Below are 26839 nucleotides of genomic sequence, written 5' to 3'. Positions count from 1 at the left end.
TAAGGCAAAACTAGGGTACTATACATTCTCCACAGCTGGCCACCTGTAGCTACATAAATTTAGCTTAGGCAAAACTGAAAGCCATTTTCCCAGTTCAAGTGCTCAACAGCCACATGTGGCCACTGGACAGCATAAATCTAGAATACTTTCATTACTGCAGCAAGTGTTGGATAATGCTCAGGAAAATAAATCTGATGCAGAGATAAGGAAGAGTGGGAACAGAGAACCAGAGACTAAAGCAGGAGTCCCAGAGGAGTGAGTGTACTGAGGAGAATAGAGCCTTGAGATGATCATGCCATCACTGGCAGGGCTGGTAGGATAGAAATGTTCTGAAAGGAAATCAAGTCAGATTCCTATCCCAGTAGGCCTTAAGCAAAAGGTTGCTCCCAAAGTTAGGAGGTCTTTTGTGTGAGGAGAGACTGCAGGAGAACACACTGGAATGGAATGGTCTCAAACTTACCATGGTCACTGTACCGCCTCTGCTTCTGGCTGGAAGAAACACTTCTCTGCACCTTGTGGTGGGGAGACTGGCCAGTACTGTTGTTGAGGTCACTGCTTGGCCTAACCTTAGCAAGTGAAAGATTGCTGCTAGAACTGGAGTCACTAGCATCCAGCTAAGAGGAAATGAGAAGAACAGAGCAAACCACAACACGGACCCAAATGGTATGTTAGGAAACTAAACTTCTCATAACACACAAACCTCTCACAAACATTTCATTTACAGACGGAGAATCACGATGTACAAAAACGACAACCTTAAATTTGGGTACAAATATTTTTCTGACTGCTGAAAAAGCTCATGAAAGCGTAGGTATTTATGATCTTCTTTTTAGGCTTTTTCAAATAATTTAAAATGTTCTCTTCATCTCATACTTTACATCATTTCTAATCTATTAATGGCTATAGGTTAACTTATGACATTCAAGTTTGTGACAACACCCACCATTAAGGTTACTATCTCAAAGTTAAAACAGTAATTCATAATGGTCATAGCAGTTAGATTTGTCATTTGCAGGTAAATTTAAAAATGATACATCCAAATATCACACATATTAACAAAATAAAAACTAAGAAAAGAACTTACTAAGCTCCATCATTTACCTAAACATCATGTTAGCTCCTTCTGATTAATTACTCTTACCTCTGAAGATTTTCTCCCCAACAGCAAATACGTAGCTGTGATCTCATCATATTTCATTTTACTAAGAGATTCTTGAATTTCTTCTTGTGAATATCCCATTCCCACCATAATATCTAAAAGAAGGACATAATATAGTTTATGTGTTTTGTTTAGATACAAAAATCACGGTGTTGCAGGATAAAATAATTTCCTTTATTTGACCCAAAACATCATAGATTTTTTTTAAGGTTTTTATTTATTTATTTGACAGAGAGAGAGAGAGAGAGAGAGAGAGAGAGAGCGCCCATGCGCATGCGAGCACACCAGCAGAGGGAGTAGCAGAGGGAGGGAGAGAAAACAGGATCCCCGCTGAGCAAGAAGCCCAAAGCGGGGCTAGATCCTGGGATTCTAGGATCATGACTTGAGCCTAAGACAGATGCTTAACCAACTCCAGGTGCCCCCATTATAGATTTTCTAACATAAATGGGCAGTTGACTAATTTCTGAGTTACTAAGTGATATTCTAGGAAACTACAGGTAAGTTCCTAAATACGACAAAACATACAAGCTGACTCATATAACTTACGTTTAACTTCCTACTGTTCCCATTTTAGCATATCCATAGGGGTCAAAAAGAAATATGTTGCTTGCACACACATCAGCATGCAGGCACAGAGTAATTTACCTATTCTTTTCTGGTCTGAGATGTCTAGTTCTGGTTCAACAAATGGTTTAAGTTCATCTTCTTCATGCCCTGCATTGATCCATCTGTCCTTCATGATTTGCTGAAAGGTGAACTATTCATTAGCAGCATAAAATAAAACATGCTGATAACCACAATGTTTAGAAAATTTTATTTTCAACATGTCAAGGATTATATCTCAAAGGATAACTTTAAAAAGTTTTTAATGTCCCAATCCCTGCTTTAAAAGCCCCAGGACACTATTCAGTATGCATACAAACCAATCAAAAGTCTAAAAATACTTTAGACTTTCCAAAGTCATTACTTATTTTGCACTTATGTGATTACCTCTAGAGTGCCTCGTTTTATTGGATTTAGCACCAGGAAACGTTTGAGAAGGTTTTCACAGTCTGTGGACATGTAGAAAGGGATTCTGTATTTCCCTCTTAATACTCTTTCTCTCAGTTCCTTGGGGAAGGGGGAGGTAGGGAGGAAAGAAAACTAGTGAGTCAATTTTTAGGTTAGAAAAGAACCCACTGAGATCCCATCATACTGACAGATCATTAAAATATTAACCGTCATCATTTAGTAATATGTTTAGCATTCTGAAGAACGTGGATAACAACGGGTTCTTATACCTTTAGGTTCTGTCCATCAAAGGGGAGTGACCCGCTGACTAGAGTGTAGAGAATTACGCCAAGGCTCCACACGTCAACTTCCGGCCCATCATATTTCTTGCCCTGGAAGAGCTCTGGGGCTGCATATGGAGGACTGCCACAAAACGTATCCAGTTTACTGCCAACAGTAAATTCATTGCTAAAACCAAAGTCAGCTATTTTAATGTTCATATCAGCATCTAACAATAGATTTTCGGCCTAGAGGGAAAACATCAAGACAAAAATGAAATTTAACCAAAATATAATTAGAACTGTGATAGAATTAGGCATTTCATAAAAGCTTTATGTAATGATATAAAGTTAAAATATCCTAATGAACAAAATGAGAAAACATTCTTTCTAGAGGAAAAACAAAAACAAAAACCCCAGGAGATAAATTAGAATTTCTAATTTTATTATTAAATAATCATTATACCCAATGTGGGGCTGGAACTTACAACCTTGGGATCAAGAGTCAGGTGCTATCCTGACTGAGCCAGCCAGGCACTCAGAATTTCTAATTTTTTAACATTAACAAAGTTAACAGATACAAAATATAGATTAAATCTGGCAATATTTTTTTTGTTTGTTTTTTTATTTTTATTTTTATTTATTTATGATAGTCACAGAGAGAGAGAGAGAGGCAGAGACACAGGCAGAGGGAGAAGCAGGCTCCATGCACTGGGAGCCCGATGTGGGATTCGATCCCGGGTCTCCAGGATCGCGCCCTAGGCCGAAGGCAGGCGCCAAACCGCTGCGCCACCTAGGGATCCCAAATCTGGCAATATTTTAAACAGTAAATGCCTCATGATAAAAAAACATTTAAATAGCTTTTTCAATTAATAATGATAAGCAGCTTTAAAAAATGAATACTTGCTTTAAGTGGACAGCCACGTTTCACAAAAACTGCTAAAGAGCTATGCATGTGGCTATTATTGGGGAGGGGAGAGCCATACACCTCATTCAAGATACAGATCATAGTCATTTTTTTTTTTTTTTTTTTTTTTTTTTTTTTTTTTTTTTCAGATCATAGTCATTTTCACTTATTTCAACAAACATCTACCATGTGCCAATGACACACCTGGCATTATATTTGTGTCTGAACATTTAATGGTGAATAAGACAGACAGGGTCTGGTTAGAGGGGGAAAGGCAGAAAGCCAAGCAGCTATGCTTTGACTTCAGTGGGGAGCTGTGGGCCCAGCACTGAAATGTGCACAAAGGTTTCCTAAAGGGGGTAAAAATCAAAGCCACTGCCTAGAGGCCTAGTTGTTAATAGTGAGTATGAAGTGGCAGGCAGAATAAATAGTCTGAAAACTGAGAAGGGAAGAGAGAACATGTTTTACATTCAAAAAACTGAAAGTGTGTGGAAAAGAGGTGCAGGGGACATGGGCATGGCCCAAACACAAAGGGCCAGTCCAGCGACTGGTAGGAAGTTCAAGTTTTCAACCTAAGGGCAATGGGAAGCCATTAAAGAGTGACTCAAGCAGGAAAATGACAATCTTGTTTGTATTTTGAAAAGATCAGACAAGTAAAGACAGACAAGAGAGGGAGAGGTAGGACACCTAGGTGGCTCAGCGGTTGAGCGTCTGCCTTCGGCTCAGGTCGTCATCCGGGGGTCCTGAGATTGAGTCCCACATAGGGCTCCCCGCAGGGAGCCTGCTTCTCCCTCTGCCTGTGTCTCTGCCTCTCTCTCTCTCTCATGAATAAATAAATTAAAAAAAAAAAAAAAACAAGAGAGGGAGAGAAAGACTGGAAGCAGGGAAGACCAATGAGAAGCTAGTGTATGAAATGCTGGTGGTCTAGATGAGGAAGAGCGTGATCAAGAGCAATTTAGCAAACAGTAGCAAAAGCACCTGGGGACTAAAAGGACAGCAGAGCAAAGGAAATGGAGGCACTGAGGGATATGAGGCACTAGAATGAGAAATGAACAGTCCAGGAAGGAAAAAGGTAAAGGAAAGACATGTAGAAAGGGATTTCTACTGAACCTGAGGCACAAGAGCGGGGCTTAGTGGGTACACATCTGTCAGCTGGGGACTGGGTCCCAGAAGACACCTCTGGCTACTGACATGGATCATAGATTTGGGGGTCGGCAGCATATAGGAGCCACCGCAGCTACTAGAGTGGATGCCTAAGTAGCAGGGTGGATTGTGGAGAGGGACAAGCCATGGATAATAATTACATGCAGAGGGGGAGGAGGTATGTACCAACAGAATCTAGATGATGTTTAGAGAGATACGGCTGTGAAGGTGGAGAGAGAAAAGGTGTGTGTCTGGAAGGGGACTTGGGGTGGAGAGGTTTTTTGGTAAAAGATAGTCCAGTATTCAGCATGTTTTTGAAAATGCTGCTGGTGAGAAGCCAGTGGGCAGAGGGCCCAGGAACCAGAGGCAGGGTGGGCAGAGCTGCCCTACTGACTGGAATAAGAGAAATGTTCTGAGAGGTGAAGGGGGTGCGTGGGTGCAGCTTGCTTTGCAGGCTTGCTAGGAAACTGAAGTGAGTTTCTGCCTGGCATTTCTATGTTCTCTGGGAAATAGAAAACGGTATCCTATGCCTAGAGTGAGGGCAGAAGCAAAGGAGTGTGCAGCAGGTCTCCAGCAGCACTGCTGTTACCAGGAGAGAAGGCTGACCAGAGACATGGAAGAGGTGGCCAGGTGGCACTTAGGGCACTGTTCGGTGAAAGCATACATTTAGGGAGGCCCCTAGCTGTTTGGTAGTATGATGTTATTTTTTCAGGACCAACTATGATTTACCTTAATTCAAATATAAAATACTTTTAATAAACTTTGTATTTCATGAGTACCAAAACCTGATTAAAAGGATCAATTATTAAAGGTTTTACCTTTTTTTTTTTTTTTTTTTAATGATAGTCCCAGAGAGAGAGAGAGGCAGAGACACAGACAGAGGGAGAAGCAGGCTCCATGCACCGGGAACCTGACGTGGGATTCGATCCCGGGTCTCCAGGATCGCGCCCTGGGCCAAAGACAGGCGCTAAACCGCTGCACCTCCCAGGGATCCCTTTTTCTTATTTAATAACATACTCTAACCTGTGACCACCCAGAAAACTGAGCATATACAGGTAGAGCACACACTCACAGACTAAGGGCCCTGCAACTCACCTTGAGGTCTCTGTGAACAATCCGCTTTTGGTGGCAGTACTGGACTGCAGATACAATCTGCACAGGAGAGACACAGATTAATAATCATTGTTAAGATGAAAACTTCATTAATGTTCACACAGGCAAAATACTCAGTGAGCACCTGAATATCTGTGTGGATCTCTAAAAATAATTTTCTTGTGCTTTGAACTTTCCGATTTGGAAAAATTCAGGGGTAAGGGCAAGAAGAGACAGGCAAGGATACTCTTCCTGGTCTAATTTTAACTGGCATGTCTCCTCTTGGGCTTACTTGATATTCTGGTTATTTGGGAATGTGGTGCCAAGGCCCAGTAAATTACCTGGATCTGGAGGACCCTAATTGCCCCCAGACCCAGGATCAGATGGCTCTGCTGCGATAGTACCCATGTAATTAACTCAAAACCAAACTGGCAATTATAGACTATCCATGGCCAGGTGTTCATCCACCTTGGGTCTCCTGCTAATTTCTTCTCTTCCCCATCAGGACTGCTTCTTATAACACTCTCTTCCTTTTACCTGCTGTGGGTTCAAAGACAGCAAAACTTATTTCACCTCTCTGAGGATCAGCTTCCTCTTCCTTAAAATGGAAAAGTAAATGTAATACATGTGAACTATCAACTAGATAAGCTATTGTGTGCTTGATCCATAAGGGTCCCTTCTACTCTCTGGATGATAAGCGTTTATTTAGTTAGGATCATTCCTGAGATTAGTACTGTTGATTAAACAATTATTTTGCTGAAATTTCACACTTCTAATTTTTAAAGAAGTCTGCGCTTTCCTTCCTTCCTTCTTTCTTTTTAAAGATTTTATTTAAAAAAAAAATAAAGATTTTATTTATTACTTATTTAAGAGAGGAAGCATGCAAAGGGTTGGGGAGGAGGGGTAGAGGGAGAGGGAGCCCAATTCGTAAGCCGAAGGCAGATGCTTAACTGACTGAGCCACACAGGCACCTCAGAAGCCACCTTTTCTAGTTTAATAAAAGTTTTATGCCTATTATAGGAATTTTAGGAAATACAGAAAGGTATATTTAAGCACATGCCTAATAACAGCTCTGGTTGTTTTAGTGTATCTGCTTCTAATCTTTTTTTTTTTTTTTTAATTTTTTATTTATTTATGATAGTCACACAGAGAGAGAGAGAGAGAGAGAGAGGCAGAGACACAGGCAGAGGGAGAAGCAGGCTCCATGCACCGGGAGCCCGACGTGGGATTCGATCCCGGGACTCCAGGATCACGCCCTGGGCCAAAGGCAGGCGCCAAACCGCTGCGCCACCCAGGGGTCCCTGCTTCTAATCTTTTAGTTGGTGTTATGCATGTATAACTACATATGACCACATATACCAAAACTGGGGTTCTAATGAAAATATGGCTTCTTTCTCCAGATCATCATCAGCTTTTTTTTTTTTTTTTTTTAAAGATTTTATTTATTTATCCACTAGAGAGAGAGATAGGCAGAGACACAGGCAGAGGGAGAAGCAGGCTCCATGCAGGGAGCCCAACGCGGAACTTGAGCCCGGGTCTCCAGGATCAGGCCCTGGGCCGAAGGCGGCGCTAAACCACTGAGCCACCCGGGCTGCCCCATCATCAGCTTTTAATTGTAAGCTCCACACACCTACCTACACGGGAAGGCTGTTTTTACTTTTAAGTAGGCTTCACATCCAGCATGGGCCTTGAACTCATGATCCGGAAATCAAGAGTTGCATACTACTGACCGAACCAGCTAAGCACCCCAGCTATTTTATCAGTTGGCATTCTGGTTAAGAGCAAGGAGCAAGGAGAATCTGGACTGGGGTTAAGGTGAGGTTATGCCAAAATCAGGGCTTTACTAAGTAGCTACATACTTCATAAAGTGAATATTCATAAGATCAGGTCCACTTATAATTAACAAAAATTATAAAAATTCCAATGCCAAAATACAGTTTATTTATTTTAAAGATTTTATTTATTTATTCATGAGAGACACAGAGAGGCGGAGACATAGGCAGAGGGAGAAACAGGCTCCTTGAGGGGACCCCAACATGGGACTCAATCCCCAGACTCCAGGATCACGATATGAGCCAAAGGCAGATGCTCAACCACTGATTCGCCCAGGTGTCCCACCAAAATGTAGTTTAGAACACCTGTTACCTTAGATGATGATCATTTATGCCGTGCTACTCTGCATGAAAACTGGGAAAACGAAATCGCTTTGTTTTCCCAAAACAAACAGGCGCACTGCCTAGGATGTGGGTACCACTGACCTTAATTCTGTCTGACCCGACTTTCCCTCTTTTCACCCCCTGCTATACTGAGATTTCTCTTACAGATTATTTTGAAATTTTGCTTTTGAATCAGATTTGACAATTTCTTATCCCTTCTCAAAGAGATCAAAAAACTTTTTTTACCTCCAAAGAATTCAAAGTTAACCTTTCAAAGCCACAATAACCTAAAAATACTCAGCTCTAAATCTCTGGGTTTTTCTGCATTCTTTTAAGCTAGAATCAGTTTTTTTTTTTTTTTTTTAAGATTTCATTTATTTATTCATGAGCGCACGCGCACACGAGAGAGACAGGCAGAGGGAGAATCAGGCTCCATGCAGAGACCCCGACGTGAGACTCAATCCCGGGTCTCCAGAATCAGGCCCTGGGCCGAAGGTGGCACTAAACCGCTGAGCCACCCGGGCTGCCCTACAATCAGTTATTTCTTAAGAAAGGCTGAGAATCTGGATGTTTTCCAGATTGAAATATGAAAGCAAACCTAATTTACCTCCAGTCAAACAGGAAAAAGCAGAGGCAGCAACATTACCAACACAGCAAGAAAGGAGATGGAACCAGGAATCTATTCTCTTTGAAAAGAACAGAACTCATTCAAAGGCTTAACCACACAAGCGGTCACTAGGATGAGAATGGTGAAGGAGGTAGGAAGGAGGCATTATCTGCTGATGAATGTAGAAAGAAGGGTCTATTTCTCACAGACATTATCATGCAGAGTATACCTTGTATATGGCACACCTTCCTCTTTGCCCCAAAGACGAAAACTTATTTAGTCAAAGAATGGCTTATAAAGTTTTGGAAAGCATGGCAATTAGATACAGCAAAGTAGAAACACCAATATCCTGCTTCATCCTTCCAAGTTCAAATGAGGGGTCTTAAGGAAATACTATGGCAAGATTAAATTGTAAGCAGTGTAAATCAAGTTGTTAGTTTTAAAGCACATAAACTAGGCTTTCCTTGACCAACTAATAGGTTCCTCAATAAAGACTTTAGAATTTCTGCAGGAAATTTAAAATAAGAAATAAGTGATTGCCTCAAGATGTAGGTTAGTAAATGTCCGAGTCCCTGCTACAAGTCGGACCTTACCAGGGAGATGGGTGGAAACAGAAGTGAGGAGCAGTGACAGTGAAGCGCTAGCTGCTTCATTGGAGAGTCAGGCTCAAACCTGCTGTTGCTGGTGGCACTAACCTATTCCTCACAATCAACAGACCATATCCACATAAATGTTTGCAAATCAGACAGTATCTTAGTGGGAAGGAATTTATGTTTTATGAGGGAAAAAAAAAAACCCTCTTGGCTTTTAAGTGGTCAATTTATAAAAATTAAAGAGTATAGTTATGGAAAGGGCCAGACAGAGTTTGTTTTGTCATAAAGAGAAATTTAAGCTTCCCTCCAAAGACACAGAATAAACTGATACCAGAACTGGAAAGTACTTCAAAATTTATCATCAAGTATAGCTTCCAATTTTTGTAGGTAGAAAAACTTAGGATATGAGAAGTTAAATACTGGCCAAAGATTAGTCTCAAGCTTTGTTCTTTAATAGGTTTTAATTCAAAGTACTATTAGTATTTAAGTTTATTATTTATTTATTTATTTTAAGACTTTATTTATTTATTCATGAGAGACAGAGAGAGAGAGAGGCAGAGACACAGACAGAGGGAGAAGCAGGCTCCATGCAGGAAGCCCTATGTGGGACCCGATCCTGGGTCTCCAAGATCAGGCCCTAAGCTGAAGGCAGGAGCTAAAACTGCTGAGCCACCTGGGCTGCCCCAAGTTTATTTTTTAAAAGATTTTATTTATTTATTCATGAAAGAGAGAGAGAGAGAGGCGCAGAGACACAGGCAGAGGGAGAAGCGGGCCTTCGGCAAGAAGCCTGATGTGAGACCCAATCTGGGATCACGGTATCACACCCTGAGCCAAAGGCAGTCAGTCGCCCAACCACTAAGCCACCCAGGTTCCCGGTATTTAAGTTAAATTTAAGACTGCATCTGGCTTATGTAAGACAAAGCTAATAATAAATTTTGGGATTGTAACACTCTTCTTGCTAAAAATCGGGAAACAGTTTTAATTGATACAATCTTAGGTGTTTTGAAACACTCTAGATTTTTCTTTCTCTCTTTTTTTTAAAGATTTTATTTATCCATGAGAGACAGAGAGAGAGGCAGAGACATAGGCGGAGGGAGAAGTAGGCTCTCTGCAGGAGTCCGATGTGGGACTTGATCCTGGACCCTGGGATCACATCCTGAGTCAAAGGCAGACGCTCAACCGCTGAGCCACCCAGGCATCCCAAAACACTCTAGATTTTTGAGGCCAAATTGTCAAAAACCAAGGTTAAGAGTGAGGTGAAAATCTTGATAAAGCTAGAAACTGAATCCACGGTCACCTCTAGCACAGTTCCTTAGACATGAAATATACTTAATAAATTTTTGTTGAACTGAATGGCTAACCCTTGCTCCATCCAATGGGCCTTATAACCCATTTATATAGGCAAACACTGTATACTTCAGGAATAAATAAGCAAGATAACTTTATTAAGTTAATAAACTAAAGGTGCATTAATTCATACCTGTCTAAATTTAGCTCTTGCTTCTTTTTCCTTCATTCTTCCATGTGCGACCAAATAGTCAAACACTTCACCTATAATTGAGAGAAATAAAAGTCAGCAGAAGTGCTACTTCCATGCATTACTTTTCCCATAAATTGATGATGTTTCACTTTTAGGAATGCTCTGATTTTTATTTTTATTTTTATTTTTTTTAATTTTTTATTTATTTACGATAGTCACACAGAGAGAGAGAGAGAGAGAGAGGCAGAGACACAGGCAGAGGGAGGAGCAGGCTCCATGCACCGGGAGCCCGATGTGGGATTCGATCCCGGGTCTCCAGGATCGCGCCCTGGGCCAAAGACAGGCGCTAAACCGCTGCGCCACCCAGGGATTCCTGATTTTTATTTTTAAATACAGGCACGAAGATAAACAGAAACATGGATTTCGAACTAAGCTAGCCTTAAGTTTAACTATAGGCAAAAGTTCTTTGATAAAATCTTTAAGCGAGAAAAGCCTTAAAATTAAAATTTCCTATGTTTATACCATCTTATTTTAGGGGTTATGTTTTTAATGTGCCTTCATAAAAACTGAAAGTTAAAAAGGGAAAGTGGTTTGTGTTAAAAGAGGAGGATTACACTTTCATTGTAGGATTAGGAAATAAGCAGGTCCTGAATAAGTTAATTCATTCAACAAGTATTTATTGTGTGCCTACTAACGGCTAGGCATTGTTCTAGGCACTGGGGAAACATAACAGAAAACACAGTGAAGTCCCTTTCCTCACGGAAAGTTTACTTTCTGGTAGGGAGAGACAGGGAATCAACAAACAAGCAAATAGTATGTCAGCTGACAAGGACTGTGGAACAGAGGCAGAGGAAGAAATAGGAAGTGTGTCTGCATGTGCAAGTGCTTTGCTGACTACTGTGAGGGAGTGGACAATGTCATTATCTGGGAGAAAGAGTCTAGGCAGAGGAAATAGCTGAGAACAAGAAGGCTATCTGGCTGAAGAAGTGTGAACAAGGAGAAGGGAATTAATGGATGGGCACAGGAGATGGGCAGGAGGGGTGAGGTCATGAAGAGTCCCACAGGTTTTGCTCTGAGCGAGGAGAAGCAAAGGAGGCTGTGAAGTGACTGACCTCTTGAAAAGGTCACTTTGGCTGCTAGAGGGGGAGGAGGTCAGGGTTGGGGAAGGGACAGAAAGATAAGTGGGAATAGTGCAGTAATCAGGGCAAGAATGAGGGACGCTGGGCCTCCAATGGGAAGTGGCAATGGTGGTGAGAAGTGGGCGGTTTGGGACTCGATGGGAAGGTCAAGCCAACAGCACATGCTGGCGGAACACCCATCAGACAGTTTACACAGTATTAATTACTCAGGGAAGAGGTGACCCTTCAGGAAATACATTAATATTATCAAGTGGGAATAAAGAAACAATACTTCTGAAATCAACAGAAAAGAGTACTAATTGACCAAATTAGACATAAAATGTGTTTGGAAAGAATCATATCTACTTCATAAAAATAAAGACTATTTCCATCAGCTTAGTGATAACATTCAACTAGAAGATTCTGACGTTTAAAAAATGCTTAGTTTCAGAATATAACAAATACTTTTGAGGAAAAAGCTACTCTGAATTAATATCTCTAATTTTTAAGCTTCTACCCTAAGTGAAACATATTTAAGTAATGTACAGGCATAAATATTCTCAAGTTATCACTTGATTGCATAATGATCTTTAAAAATGCATTACATATTTTTTTTCTTTTTAAAATCTTTTTTCTCTTCCATTTTTTTTTATAAACCCTTGTGTCGAGGGCTGACTTTCAATATGCATTACATATTGTTAATTTACACTACACAATTCGTTTAACTATGATGAATTACGAAATGTCAGCTCAGTAAAATGTCAGCATTTTCTAAGCGAATGACCTTTCTATTTGTAGAATAGTATACAATGCCAAAACAAGTGGTTAAAAAATTAATACTGCAAGAGATGTGTGCATATCATATGAAAAACAGTTTGGACTTAAAAAACAATGAATTAAACCCACTAGTTGTTGCAGAGTAACATGGAGAAAAGTCCAAGTCTGTCAATATAATTTTAAAATATTTTTATAAATTTAAAAGCAATATAAACCTCTTAAGAGATTTTGGAACCATAAAGTCACACTCACAATAAAGCTATAAATCAGGAATTCAACCCAGATCGCTTTATTTTCCTTATTAAAAACGTATTAGCACTTAGATTAAGTAGCTCAACTGAAAACCTCAAAAGGCTATTTATCAGGAAAAAGACAGCAAATAGTGGCTCTCCCACCCAAGTCAGGGTCCATGTGGTTGAGAGGACACCGGACAGGTCATCAGATCAGAAAGCCCTTTGACCTAGTTCAGGTCCTGACACTAAACTAGCAATGGAACTTTTGGCACAGAATAACCTTCCAAGGCTTCAGTTTCATCTGTAAAAATTAGGCAGTTTGCCTTGGATGGTTTCTAAGATTCCTTCCAAATGGCAAATGTAACCACAAAAAAACAGATGTCCTGGAGATTGATAGTGCTTTGTTGAGCTGATTAAAATAGCCCAAGCCGAAAAAGCACCACCACCACTGATGAGTTCTGTTACAATGCTGAGCAATGCACTGAACCCTCAAAAGAGGGCTGTGTTAGCACATCCAATAAGAAGCTCAGAGAAATGGTTACTCATCAGGCCACGTTGTCAACGAGAGGCAATGGCTGGATTGATCCCATTTCTGTGTTTTAGAAAGCCCACCCTCTTTCTACTAAAAGTGGATGCTTCTCAGATGTTAGTCTTGCTCCTATGTAAGAGCAATCTCTATGACCCTGACACCTAAAATAGGTGGAAAAGGAAAGCCATGACCAACCGACCAATCAGAAGAGGCTAACTACTATCAGAAGGCTAGGGCTCCAGCCTAGCCTGGCAGCATGACCACAATGACTTCCCAGTCTCCGTTTCCTCAAGGGTAAAAGCTAAATTAATGTAGCTACCAAAGTTTCATTAAATTGACTACCTACTCCTCTCTAAGCCTGGTATTTTTCGTTTTGGTAGAATCATAGAATTTTACAGTAGCACTGCAGAAGCTACACAAATGAAAAGGTTATAAACATGCCTGTAACACAAGGAGAAAGTGTTAAAACTCCATATAGATTTTTGACACTGCAATTGTTTCAGCTCTTCCCACTCCTTCTCAATTGTGAAAAATCCCAACTAAATTCTCTAATTACATATTTAAACTCTATTATCACACAACTAATAATGACTTAGGAGTATGAAAAGATGGTGTCAGAGGGCTTGCCTATTGTAACTCATTCCTGCCCACAGTAGGTTTAAAATCTTTTATTTTGGCTAATTCATTACAATGAGGCTGTGATTGAATTTTCTGTCTGATCCAAGTCCTAACAACAAAACTCTACTATAATCAAAACAATCAAAGCTATCCTTTATGTCCCGAGTAGCTTGTGATTTCGTAAGTGCACTACAATTCTTATTTGTTGAGTATCTGCTAAGTGCCAGGCTCTATCTAGAGGTGTAGAGGTAGGGAACATGCAGAGACCAATTAGAACGTTTCTGCTCTCTACAGACAAGGAGCTTACATGTGATCCCAACCTCAACCCCAAAATGAGTATCTCTGTAAAACAGAAGTTATATACATACATTTCAGAAAAATGATTACATGTATACAACCCTATAGACCAAAAAAATGATGAGTCCTTAATCTTTAAGGAAAAATCTAAACTTATGTACTGCAACTACCATTTCTGGCCTTAGGAAAGATGAACACCAATGACATTAAAATGTGATAAAGAAAACCATCCAATAGGCAGTACACGTTGATTTCAAACAGGCTAATGCACTAATATATTTAAAAATCCAAGTTCTTAAAATGTTGTGCGTTTATATATACATGATGGTATATGATTCAGCCTTAAAGAGGAAGAAAAACTGACACATGCTGTAACACAATGAACCTTGAGGACATTATGCTGAGTGATTCCACTCGTATGAGGTACCCACAGTAGTCAGCTTGACAAAGACAGGAAGTAGAATGGTGGGTGGCAGGGGCTGGGGAGGAGGAGAGCCAAGTTAGTGTTTAATGGGGACAGAGTTTCAGTCTGGGAAAATGAGAAAGTGCTGGGGATGGATGGTGGTCATGGCTATACAACAACATGGATGTACTTAATGCCACAGAACTGTAAACTTAAAATGGTCAAAACGCTAAATTTTATGTTATGTACATCTGACCATAATAAAAGAAATCCAAGTTTTGGATATTATTAATAATGCTAATATTGAAGTACTTAATAGTAACCCCCTAGAAGAGCCAAGACAGCTTTTCTGATTCTAATACTACTGTATTATGATTCTAGATGTTAAATGAACCCTTAACAATTATCCATGCAGGCAGCATGGTTGTGTTTCCTAAAAGGGAAGAAAGAAAGAGGAACCATGTAAGTTTCTTACCTCCACTTGCATACTCCATGATTAGGTAGAGTGTTTTGTCAGTTTCAATGACTTCAAACAACTTCACTGGGGGAGGGGAAAGGATTTGGGAGAAAAAGAAACAATGTCTGTATACATATACACTGTACATATAAACTCTAAGTACTAAAAGTTAACCGATTCTCTGTTGAAGATTTTCATAACTGACCCTCTTAACAGAATTTTTTGGGGGAATTTTATCATATATTACTATAACACATGTTATAAAAGCATGAATTCTGCAGGGACTGCTCAGATCTATTTTACTTCACCAAGTGTATGGCTTTAAGGAAATATAGAACAATTTCACTTGAGACTTCTATTGCTTGGGAAGCTTGATTCACTTGTTCTGAGAGAACAAGGTTCTTTTGTTACTATTCTGAAGCAAGAGATGGAAAAGTAGTAGAAGGGATTATGCTATAATTAATTGAAAAGAACTTTTTAAAGATTTGCAATGGGTCAGTGTGACTTTGCTATGTAGCAAGTTAAAAATACTTTTAATTCACAAAACCATATCAAATCAATCAGAAATATACACGTTTTAAAATGAAACTGAAGTACATTTCTAAAGCTACTGAATCACTATTTTCCATATCTACTTTATTTTGGTAATACATACTTTAAAGTTAAATTTACCAAAAAAGGGGGATGGGGTGCAGGCCATTTTCTGACACTTTAATATAGAGTATCAGACTAATAAAGTGCCTAACATAGTATATATGTTTGCTGAACTGATGAATAAAGTTATCATATAATTTCTAAAATGATATGTTCAGGTTGTCAGGAAATAATTTATTTTTTAATTTTTTTAATTAATTAATTAATTTATTTATTTTTTTGGGGGGGGTCAGGAAATAATTTAAAGAAATTTAAGACATATATGCTGGTAAACCATCAACATACAAATAAAACCTAACATTCCAGTGTAAATATGGGCTCTTCTGGAAAAACTATCTGAATCTAATACAAATTTAAATTTTTATAAATTCGTATCTATTATCAAACATATATCATTTAGGAGTAAGTAGAGAGAACTGTAATCAGCACACAACTTAAATAACTAAAGAAAATAAGTATGTTTAAGTTAGCTAGTTCTAAGCTGCAGTGATTGGTTATTTGGTGAAAAGCTGGAATATGAAGCCGAGAATTAGCTAGCCAATCGTAAAGGGCTGACAGGAAAAGTGAAGAACGGTTTTCTTCTCAATATATTCCTTGTTATTTTTCTCCAAACATATCCTTTTCATTGATTCTAAAATTATGTATTTTTTCACATTTTGACTAGTACGTAGACTTTTTTCCTTAGCAGTAATGTAAAACTAGTAATGCCTTTTAAATGATGTGGCTTAGATTTGATGAAATAGGGTATAATCTTTCCCCTCCTGTGACTACATTTTATCATTTATTCTTATGCCTTAAGAATTGATAGGATATCTGTAACATCAAACTTTTTCAAACCTCCTACTTCATAGAACTGATTTTAATATTAAACTGGTTAATGTGGCTGTCTTAACAGCTATTTCACTCTAGAAGTAATATTTTTAGCTTGTAGGAACTATCACTGTGTAAAAAAAGTTATATTATTCAAAAAGTTCTATGTTATATGTGTAATCAAATGTTTTCATTGAGATGTATATACAGAATACTAAGTAATTTGCATACTTTCACCTTATTCCTATAATTATGATGAGAATAGGATCATGACCCTTCCTCATCTGTACTTTACTTATTTATTTTTAGGTAGGCCCAACGTCCAACATGGGGCCTGAACTCCTGACTCCAAGATCAACAGTTGCACGCTCTACTGACTGAGCCAGCCAGGTGCCCTTACACCCTTCCTTTAAACCCACCTCATCAAACCTAGCACTGAGGTATGCACACAGAGGGCACATGAAACAAATTTATACTGTAAAAAATAATTCCTAAGAAAATTCCATTAGATAGCAGGTATCCTGTATCTTTTAAAATACGATTCAATATACAAGTAATTTCTTAACACTGCCATAGCAAAACCTTTGAATCTTAACTGATTATAATTCCCTTTTCCATATATGAATTAAATAAAATTATGTTTTAATATGCATTAAAAATTGGAAAGTTATGATCTGATTAGAGTTTCTACTGCATTAAAGCTTTAAATTCAGGAGTTTAATACCTAAGCTTTTAACTTGTCTTTACCAATTTCAAAAAGTTAATAAAAATGATCAACAATTTGTATAAATACATATTTTATGAAAAGTATACCTGGGCTGGGAAGAGGAAAGATATTTCTTATCACTCCTGGAATATATGTTTAGACCCCAAATGGAATGCATCGAGACCCAAAAGTATTTAAGAAAGCAGAAAATACCTATGTTTGGATGATTTAAAATCTTCATTATTCTTACTTCTCTGAAGAGCTAAAAAACAAACACATAATCCCCCAACACAGGTTATTAAACATTCTATTCCACTGTTGCAATACAAATTTAAATCACCAGTCCACATCTAACATTACCATGAAAGTCTAGGGTAGCTATAAATGCTTCAGTTTTACCTCCAGGAAAAGTCACAGAGGAGGATGATACCACAATCTCAATTATATTTTGCTATCATGAACATATAAGATCAGATTTAGGCAGGAATAGTTTGTGATTAAACTCGGCCTGATTTAATATCTACCAGGGGTAGATATTGCCCATCCAAACATGTACAGTCCTAATGAACTACCTCATGAGAGTATTAGGACTGATAATTCCAAGAAATTCTACGAGAAGATTTTGAACAAAACCACTTTGGGAAATTCTTATTGGAGAAGACAGGTAACTTAACATGGAAGTCGTGGCAGACTGTTAAATTAATGGTCCTAATGAGTCCTGCCTTGCATCTTCACATTTTTGTATGGGCTTTGTGACTTGCTCTAGCCAATGGGACATTATCAAACTGGAAAGCAAGAGGAGGATGGATAAATGCTTGCGTATTGACGTTTGCTATCTTAGAATGATGTCGCCATGATATGAAGAGGCCAGTCTAGCCTCTTTCATATTCAAGTATGAAAGACTATATGTAGGGAAAGACCCCATTGTTTCATCTAAGTACACACAGTCTCATCAGTTTGTCAGCTGAATGCTGCCACACAAGTGAACCCAGGGGATGCCATAAGAAAAACCATCCAGTAGAGTTGCCCAGTCATCACAGAGAATAAGAAATATTAAACTGCTGTTGCATAAACATATGCTGTGAATTCAGAAGCAGCACATTTTTATGGCTTAGACTACTAACAGAAGATCTCAGAAAATAACAATTTTAGAGGCCATATTATCCAATCCTCTTGCAAATAAGTGCAAACCAGGAAAGGAGAGGGAAAGATCTCCCAAGGTCCTGCTCTCTTTTGGTGGGGAGATGGGCCAGAACTAGGTTTCCCAACACCCAGTATCTATAACCTATAGGAGGCACAGGCTGGGAAGAACTTGGGAAGAGGAGAAGGAACAGCTATGTGGAAAGGAATCTGGGGAGAAATCACAGGGTCTTACTGCATTTGTCCTGTCCACATCTAATCTAGAATTTAATAAGCACCTAACAACTAACAGCATGGAGATGGATATGGACGTATCGACCTCTAATTGAGCTCAGAGCTTAAAAACACGGAGTGAAGCTTTGTGCAGTGGCAGTATCGTAGCCAATGAGGTTTATCCGAGGCGCGATTATTGCTAATTGAAAAAACATGGAGTGAGAGGAGTAAAATTCTTTTCCTGAATCATCTCTAAAGCCTGGAGCACTATCTCCAACACAAGTATCTCCTGTTGCTGTTGTGGTCATTCTCACGTTTTATGTCCCGAGATGAGAAGACAGCTACTCCGACCACCATTCTGGCTTGGGTTCTTTTTTAGTTTCCTTCTGTCAAACCAACACAGAAGCTTTGTGTTCCAATCCATTACAGTTGAATTTGTAGCTTATAATCTGAATCTCCCAGCTATTTCCACAATTGCTAAAGCTCCAAGTTGGATACAACCAACAAGTTAGGACCCTGCTTTATTTTTATTTTATTATTATTATTTTTTAAAGGTTTTATTTATTTTTTTAATGGGGGGGGGTGCAGAGACACAGGCAGAGGGAGAAGCAGGCTCCATGTAGGGAGCCCGACGTGGGACTCGATCCCAGGTCTCCAGGATCACGCCCTGGGCTGAAGGTGGCGCTAAACCGCTGAGCCACCCCGGCTGCCTAGGACCCTGCATTTAATATAAAATTCAGATCTCAGCCATGGTGGCCTCTACTTCCCCCTACAACTTGAGCTCCAGCCACCTTGATTCCTCTCAGATATCAGAATATTTGAAGCTTTTTCTTTCTTTAGAGTCTTTTTTCCTTTCTGTCCTTGAAATCTCAGGCAGATTCTCTGAAAACCTTATTTTAGAAGATCTCCTTTGTTTTAGCTCATAGTGATCTGTCTGCTTTTCTAGAATGTCTTTCAAGTATAATGATACATTTTTGTGTACCTGTTTATTGTTGCCTTGTCATCCACTCGGGGGTGGGGAGGCACACCGGTCTCCTTTCACTACTATATACTTGAAACCAAGCCACACAAGAATTCATTTGTTTGATAAATGCCTGCATTAAAGTACTAACTACCAAGAAGCCTGGTTTTGTTTTTGTTTTTGTTTTTTTAAGATTTTATTTATTTATTCATGAGAGACAGAAAGAGAGAGAGGCAGAGACACAAGCAGAGGGAGAAGCAGGCTCCATGCAGGGAGCCCGACGCAGGACTCGATCCCAGGTCTCCAGGATCACGCCTTGGGCTGAAGGCAGTGCCAAACCGCTGAGCCACCCGGGCTGCCCAAGAAGCCTGGTTTGAGCTAGCTTCCTTAGCATTCTAATGACTAGACTGCTTTTAAAATCTGAGTAGCAGAATGCTTGGTGCAGAACTGTTATCGTTCTGCTGGAAGGAGACTAGGTCAAATGAAGGCAATCATTTTTAAATCCCTACTAGCAGCAGAGCATCGAAATAAAGTACTCAGAGCCACAAAAGTAGGTAAAGATGCAGTATTATAGGAATTTGAGGGAGGCAGAGCTGACTTCAGTCTGGTGTAGCAGGCAGCATGGAGGTAACCAGACTCATGCAGGATCTCAGAAAGCTGTACACAGTAGAAAATGAACTATGTGTGATTTGTATATGTGAGCAAGATAGTATGGCCAACTAAGACTATTTAAGGATGACCAAGCGATCCGTCTGGCTGAACAGTACATTTCTGAAAGTGGATTTCAGGTCAACTGCATCAGAATCATAAGGGTGTTTGTGCAAACTCCAGGTCCCTGTGCCCTACCCTACCTCTTGCTAGATCTGAAATGGGATGGAAAATCTTACTTCCAGCAAGCACCCCAGGTATGGCAGTTTTTAAAATATATCCACAAATTATTTGACAGTCCTTCCTGCAAAAGGTAAAACTTAATGTCACTCTGAGTGCGGGGTGCACTTAGTGACCTGCTTCTAACATTAGAGTAAGGCAGAGGAAATGGTGGGGGACTTTTTTTTTTTTTTAAGATTTTATTTATTTATTCATTAGAGAGAGAGGCAGAGACACAGGCAGAGGGAGAAGCAGGCTCCACGCAGGGAGCCTGATGTGGGACTCGATCCCGGGACTCCAGGATCACGCCCCGGGCTAAAGGCAGGCCCTAAACTGCTGAGCCACCCAGGGATCCCCAGTGGGGGACTTTCAAAGATTGACTAGGTCATGAAAGGCACTGCAGTTCCCTCCATGCTTTCACAGATCACTCGCTTTTGTGTCGTGAGGACATTAAACATCTCAATGGACAGACCCCAAGATGGCAAGGTACTGAGGCCTCATGCACACAACTGGCGAAGAACTGTACCTCCTCGACAGGGCCAAGTGAGAAGGCTCTTCTGGAAGCAGACCCACCAGCCCCAATCAAATATTCAGATGCCTGCAGCTGTGGTTCTTGCCCAAAATGACTTGAAAGCACCTATGCCAAAACTACCTAGTTAAGTCACCCCCAAACACATGGCTCACAGGAACTCTGAGATAGCAGATGGCTTTGTTTCAGTTGCTCAGTTTTGGAGTAATCTGTTAGAGAGCAGTTGATAACTAATATACTACAGACAACCCATGAGTTATGGCAGAGGTCACACCAAGGCACGTGTTGTGAAAAGACAGAGGAAAGTGAAATGGAACCAGACAGAAGGATAGGTAGTACAAGCCTAATTCCAGAGCAGAAAGAAAAGCCACAGATTCCCTAGTAGGATAGTACCAAAGAACTACATGTGTACTTCTATCAGAACTGTGTTTCAGGCAGAAATGAGTTAATAAATCTATAGCAGATTAATCAAGGAGGTGATGAGGAAGCAAGAAAGCAGTGGCTATGAGGTGTCCACTGCATCTGAAGCACAGAGCTAGATGCTTCCATCTATGATCTCATTTAATGTTCACAACTCTGGTGATTGTGACCACCTCCAATGCAGAGGAAGGAGGACCGAGCAAGTTGATAAACATGTCCAAAGACTCCCAGCTAGGAGGTACTGGAGCCAGGACTGTGAGTTTTCTGACTCCAAGGTTCACATTCATCTCATGATGCTATGCAGCTGCCTTAGAAATATACAAGCAAAATCACTGATAGATGCTGGTACAGAAAATCCCCAGGGCAAAAGATGGGCACTGGCACAGTATGTATTTATTTATTTATTTATTTATTTATTTATTTATCTATCTATCTATCTATCTATTTATATTTATATTTATTTATTTATTTTTAAGATTTTATTTATTCATAGAGACACAGCTAGAGAGACAGGCAGAGGGAGAAGCAGGCACTATGCAGGGAGCCCAACGTGGGACTCGATCCCGGGTCTCCCAAGATCACGCCCTGGGCTACAGGCAGCGCTAAACCGCTGCGCCACTGGAGCTGCCCATTGGCAGAGTTTTTAAAAGTTGACAGTTTGCATATAAGTGATAACAATGCCAGAGATTTCAGAGAGGTGCTAACCCCAGTCCCAAAACAAAACCCCCACAATAAAACACCAGAGATTTCATATATTCAAATCAACCATGAACCTGATAATTGAAGATAGTTAAATTTGGATAAAAGTAAGTTATTCAAAAGAAAGCATTAACTTTTAGAGAAGTCCCTATTAGGACTATACAATATGTTTTTTAAAGGTTTGTTATTATCAAAGGACACTTAACGAGAAATCCACCTACTTTATCTTAATTCAACTTCTCTACATTCATGTTATGCAGATGCTAGTTGTAAAAAACAAAATGAAGTAACACAGAAATATATGAAGTGAAATAATTCTCTCCTCAATGACCATTCTGCAACCTCCTAATGTTTTCATGTCCTCTAGGAACTGGTACCCAGGAACTGAACAAACACGCTAGGAGGCATAACTTCGGGATCCCATTGATCAGAATAGTAAGGACCCAAACGTATAGTACCACAGAGTAAGGATATGTCCCAACAACCAGGACTTGGGTTGCCCAGGAATCATCTTTGGAAAAAGACAATTTACCAAGCAATGAAAAAGTAAAGTGAGCACATAAAAAAGAGCATTGGCGGGGGGGTGTGGGGGGGTGTCACATAAAACTGTGATCTGAATCACGATGGTGACAATATTCAGACTCCCCTCTCCAGATATACAGGTACAAGACAGAAGGAAGGGTGGCTCAGTGGTTGAGTGTCTGCCTTTGGCTCAGGTCATAATCCCAGGGTCCTGGGATGGAGTCCTGTATTAGGCTCCCCACAGGCAGACTGCTTCTCCTCACTCTACCTATGTCTCTGCCGCTCTGTGTCTCTCATGAATAAATAAAATCATAAAAAGCGGTGGTGGGGGGGGGAGACGGATGCCTGGGGTGGCTCAGCGGTTAGGCGTCTGCCTTTGGCTCAGAGTATGATCCTGGAGTCCTGGAATCTAGTCCCACATAGGGCTCCCTGCCAGAAGCCTGCTTCTCCCTCTGCCTATGTCTCAGCCTTCTCTCTGTGTCTCAAATAAATAAATAAATAAATAAATAAATAAATAAATAAATAAATAAATAAATAAATAAAATTTGTAGCAGCAGAGTGACAGACTTGAATGACAACTTATGTGTTAGAGATAATGAAGCAAACATAATGATCACCCTCTTCTTGAACAGAAAATAGCCATGCTGTAAATCTAAGATTTCTGGGTAATTATTAGTAATCTTGGATAAAGAGAAGGAGACACAGGAAATATTCAGGGGGTATGGAGGGGGAGGCTGAGTGGGTGCTGACACTGCTGGGCAGGTCTGGGTGCCACTCTGAGACAGAGAAGACACAACTGGCTGCACCAAGGCACAGCAGGGCAGACTGAACTGCTTTTGGACATGCGGTATGAGGGCCCTTGAGGCTAGTCAAAGTGCATGGTATCTGGGCTCAGAGCTCAGGAAAAAAATCTGGGCTAGAGATACATTCTGTACAATTACCAGCATAGAGATGGCATCCTTGGGGGATCCCTGGGTGGCGCAGCGGTTTGGCGCCTGCCTTTGGCCCAGGGCGCGATCCTGGAGACCTGGGATCGAATCCCACATCGGGCTCCCGGTGCATGGAGCCTGCTTCTCCCTCTGCCTGTGTCTCTGCCTCTCTCTCTCTCTCTCTGTGACTATCATAAATAAATAAAAATTAAAAAAAAAAAAAAGAGATGGCATCCTTGGAAGGAAATAACACTAATTGTGCAAGATGAAAAGACAGGAATGCCAAAAAGCAAATATTTCAGAGAAGAAAGAACTGGGGTTCACAATGGAGACTAATAAAGGAGGCAGCCAGAGAGACAGGATGAAATCCAGACCCTGGAGTCTGATGCCTGTGACAGCATCTACACGTGGGGCCCCAAGTCTATTCATCAACAGCACCCCAGATCCTGGAGCATCTCGAGGGGACTTCAAGGAGGAAGAACAGAAGGATGATGGACTTGCTTTTCCTCTACACTGTGCAGAAACCCCTGTTCCTTTGTCTCACACCACACTGCTCACTGCAGCTCTGCTGAACAAAAGAACAAATCAAAGAGTCTCTCAAATAAAACTGAGGGAGAGAGGCTGGCAAAAGCCCACAGAGTTAACGGAGAAGGAATTGTGAAGAAAACACACTGGTGTAAAAAAAGGAAAAATAAATGTCTTTCCTTTTCTATACACAGAATATCTCTGGAAGGATAAACAGAAACTGATGCCACTAATTGTCCCAGGGGCAGGACCGGGGTGGCTGTAAATCAAGGGCTGAATGAACCTTTCGTTCAATACTTTTTCTGTCTTTTGAACTTTAAAAGTCATGTCACTGTATTATCTACCTCCCTTCCCTCAATTAATCTGATTTTTAAGAAGGGTTGAGAATGAACAAAGGAAAGGGTTTTTATTGGCTAAAAGGGGATTCTTCAAAAAAGATAAGGTAGCTGGAAATGCTGTATTTTAATCACTCTTAACAAGGAGAGCATTTCCTATCCCTTCTCAATATGTGGGTGGAGGCTGCCAGTGAAAGGCAAGCAAGTCTACCAGGGAGTTTCTCTGAAGTCAAGTAAACATGAGAGCCAATGCTGTAAGATAAAATTTAAAGCAGGTAAAGAGATCCGAGTAACGCTTAGAACCACCCAACATTAAGTATCTTAAAATAAAAATTAAAAAATAAAAGTATCTTAAAATAAAGAACAAAAAAAAAAAAAGAACAAAATAGGAAAGTTAACAAATGACAGGAAAATAAGATAATTATTAACAGCATTATCAAAGACCATTTGTAACACTAGCCAAAAGCAGTGACCTCTCCCACGCAGGAAGAGGTCTATAGATGAGGGGATATGACAGGTATGGGTATATTACAATATATTTAACGAGGGGATCCCTGGGTGGCTCAGTGGTTTAGTGCCTGCCTTTGGCCCAGGGTGCGATCCTGGAGTCCCAGGATTGAGTCCCATGTCAGGCTCCCGGCATGGAGCCTGCTTCTCCCTCCTCTTGTGTCTCTGCCTCTCTCTCTCTCTCTCTCTCTCTCATAAATAAATAAATAAATCCTTAAAAAAAAAAAAAAAGCAATATATTTAACTAGAATTTTACTGATGTCACACAGGTTACTGACAAAGTTTTGTTATTCTAACATTACAGTGACATCCTTGTACAGTAGTCCCCTGCCCCCATACCTTCTCTGCAGTTTCAGTTCCCTGTGGTCAATCTTGATCCAGAAGCAGGTGATCTTCCTGATGGATGGTCAGTAGTAGCCTAAAGCTACGTCACAGAGCCTACTCGCTCACCTCACTTCACCTCACCATGAAGGCATTTTATCATTTCACATCATCACAAAAGAAGGATAAGTACAGTACAATAAGATGTTTTCAGAGACTGCATTCACATAACTTTACTACAGTATATTGTTCTAATTATTCTATTTTGGGGGGCTATATATATAGCCAAAAGGGGCAGAGGGTAAGGGAGAGAAAAATCTCAAGCAGAATCTACACCCAGTGTGGAGCCCCAAGCGGGACTCAATCCCACAACCCTGAGATCATGACCTGAACTGAAACCAAGAGTCAGATGCTTAACCGACTGAGCCACCCAGGTGCCCCTATAATTATTCTATTTTATTATTAATTATTTATTTACAAGATTTATTTATCCATGAGAGACACAGGGAGAGAGGGGGAGAGAGAGAGAGAGAGAGAGAGGCAGAGACACAGGTAGAGAGAGGAGCAGGCTCCACACAGGGAGCCCAACATGGAACTCGATCCCGGGACTCCAGGATCAGATCCTGGGCTGAAGGTGGCGCTTAACCGCTGAGCCACGAGGGCTGCTCTATTAGTTATTTTTTAAAGATAGATCTATTTAGGGATGCCTGGGTGGCTCAGCGGTTTAGTGCCTCCCTTCGGCCCAGGGCGTGATCCTGGGGTCCTGGGGACAGAGTTCCACATTGGGCTTCCTGCATGGATCCTGCTTCTCCCTCTGCCTATGTCTCTGCCTCTCTCTCTCTCTGTCTCATGAATGGATAAATAAAATCTTTAAAAAAAAAAAAAAAAGACCCCTATTTGAGAGAGAGAAAGCGATTGTATGCTTGAGTGGAGGAAGGGGCAGAGGGAGAGAATGTCCAGCAGACTCCTGCTGAGAGGGGAGCCTGACTTGGGGCTTATTCTCATGAGCTGAATCCGAGTCAGATGCTTAACTGACTGAGCCATACAGGAGCCCCATATTTTATCATTAGTTATTACTGTTACTCTCTTACTGTGCCTAATTTATAAATTAAACTTTATCATAGGTGTGTATATACAGGGAAAATGTAGTATATATAAGAGTCAGTACTATCCATAGTTTCAGGTATCTATAGAGAGTCTTGGAACATAACCCCCTTGGGTAAGTAGGTGGGGAACTACTGTATATACACCCTTGTACTCATGTCAGTACACAGATGTACTGACAAGGTAGATTCTTAGAAACTGAATGAGGGCCAAAGTGTATACATGCCTTTTTGTTTTTCCTTTTTAAGATTTTTATTTTTTTAAGTAATTTCTACACCCACTGTGGGGGTCGAACTCACAACCCCAACTTAAAGAGTTGCATGCTCTAATTGACGGAAACAGCCAGGTGCCCCCAAAGGGCAAACATGCCTTTAAAACTGTTAGTGCTATATTATTTAAAACATACTGAAAAAAAAAGAAAAAAAAAAAAAAACCTTCCTGCACTATTGGCAACAACATGAGATTTCCTGTTTCTCTACACTCTCACCAACACTATTCATTATTAGACTTTTGCAGATCTGATTGGTGAAAAAAATGGTATCTTTAGGATGTTGAACATTTTTACTTGAATATTGGCCATCGACCCTATTACTTAGGTATATCTTTTGATTATTTTCTATTAGGTTATATATTCCTCTTCACTGATTTGCATGACCTTTTACAATAGAAAAGGAAGTAAAGACCTGTGTCTGCCAAGGCAGGAGATGCTGGTTACTTATCCAAACTCACCCCTGCCCTCTTCTGTTTGTCCCTTTTCTTT

The 26839-nt window shown here is 40.2% G+C and overlaps 1 protein-coding gene and 1 pseudogene across 13 annotated transcripts in view; one reads left to right on the top strand and one right to left on the bottom strand.

Annotated features, from left to right (window-relative positions):
* Nucleotides 1–26839, bottom strand: part of MARK3 (microtubule affinity regulating kinase 3) — a 121215-nt gene that overhangs the window by 26346 nt on the left and 68030 nt on the right. For 10 of the 13 annotated variants that reach the window (XM_072840047.1, XM_072840049.1, XM_072840055.1 and 7 more), the window contains 9 exons: nt 17221–17269; nt 14856–14921; nt 10406–10476; nt 5573–5629; nt 2440–2676; nt 2150–2269; nt 1805–1904; nt 1142–1254; nt 461–614 (listed from right to left, as the gene is read on the bottom strand). In XM_072840047.1, the coding sequence (XP_072696148.1) occupies nt 461–614; nt 1142–1254; nt 1805–1904; nt 2150–2269; nt 2440–2676; nt 5573–5629; nt 10406–10476; nt 14856–14921; nt 17221–17269 (967 nt within the window). The remainder of the gene's footprint in view (nt 1–460; nt 615–1141; nt 1255–1804; nt 1905–2149; nt 2270–2439; nt 2677–5572; nt 5630–10405; nt 10477–14855; nt 14922–17220; nt 17270–26839) is intronic. The other 3 variants (XM_072840050.1, XM_072840057.1, XM_072840059.1) reach the window with 1 other exon arrangement.
* LOC140640800 (U4 spliceosomal RNA) lies at nt 18503–18575 on the top strand (annotated as a pseudogene).

The sequence above is a fragment of the Canis lupus genome, chromosome 9, assembly GCF_048164855.1.
Source record: "Canis lupus baileyi chromosome 9, mCanLup2.hap1, whole genome shotgun sequence".
Lineage (NCBI taxonomy): Eukaryota > Metazoa > Chordata > Mammalia > Carnivora > Canidae > Canis > Canis lupus.
The sequence above is the reverse complement of the archived record's forward strand: the minus strand, read 5'-3'. Positions and strand labels throughout refer to the sequence as shown.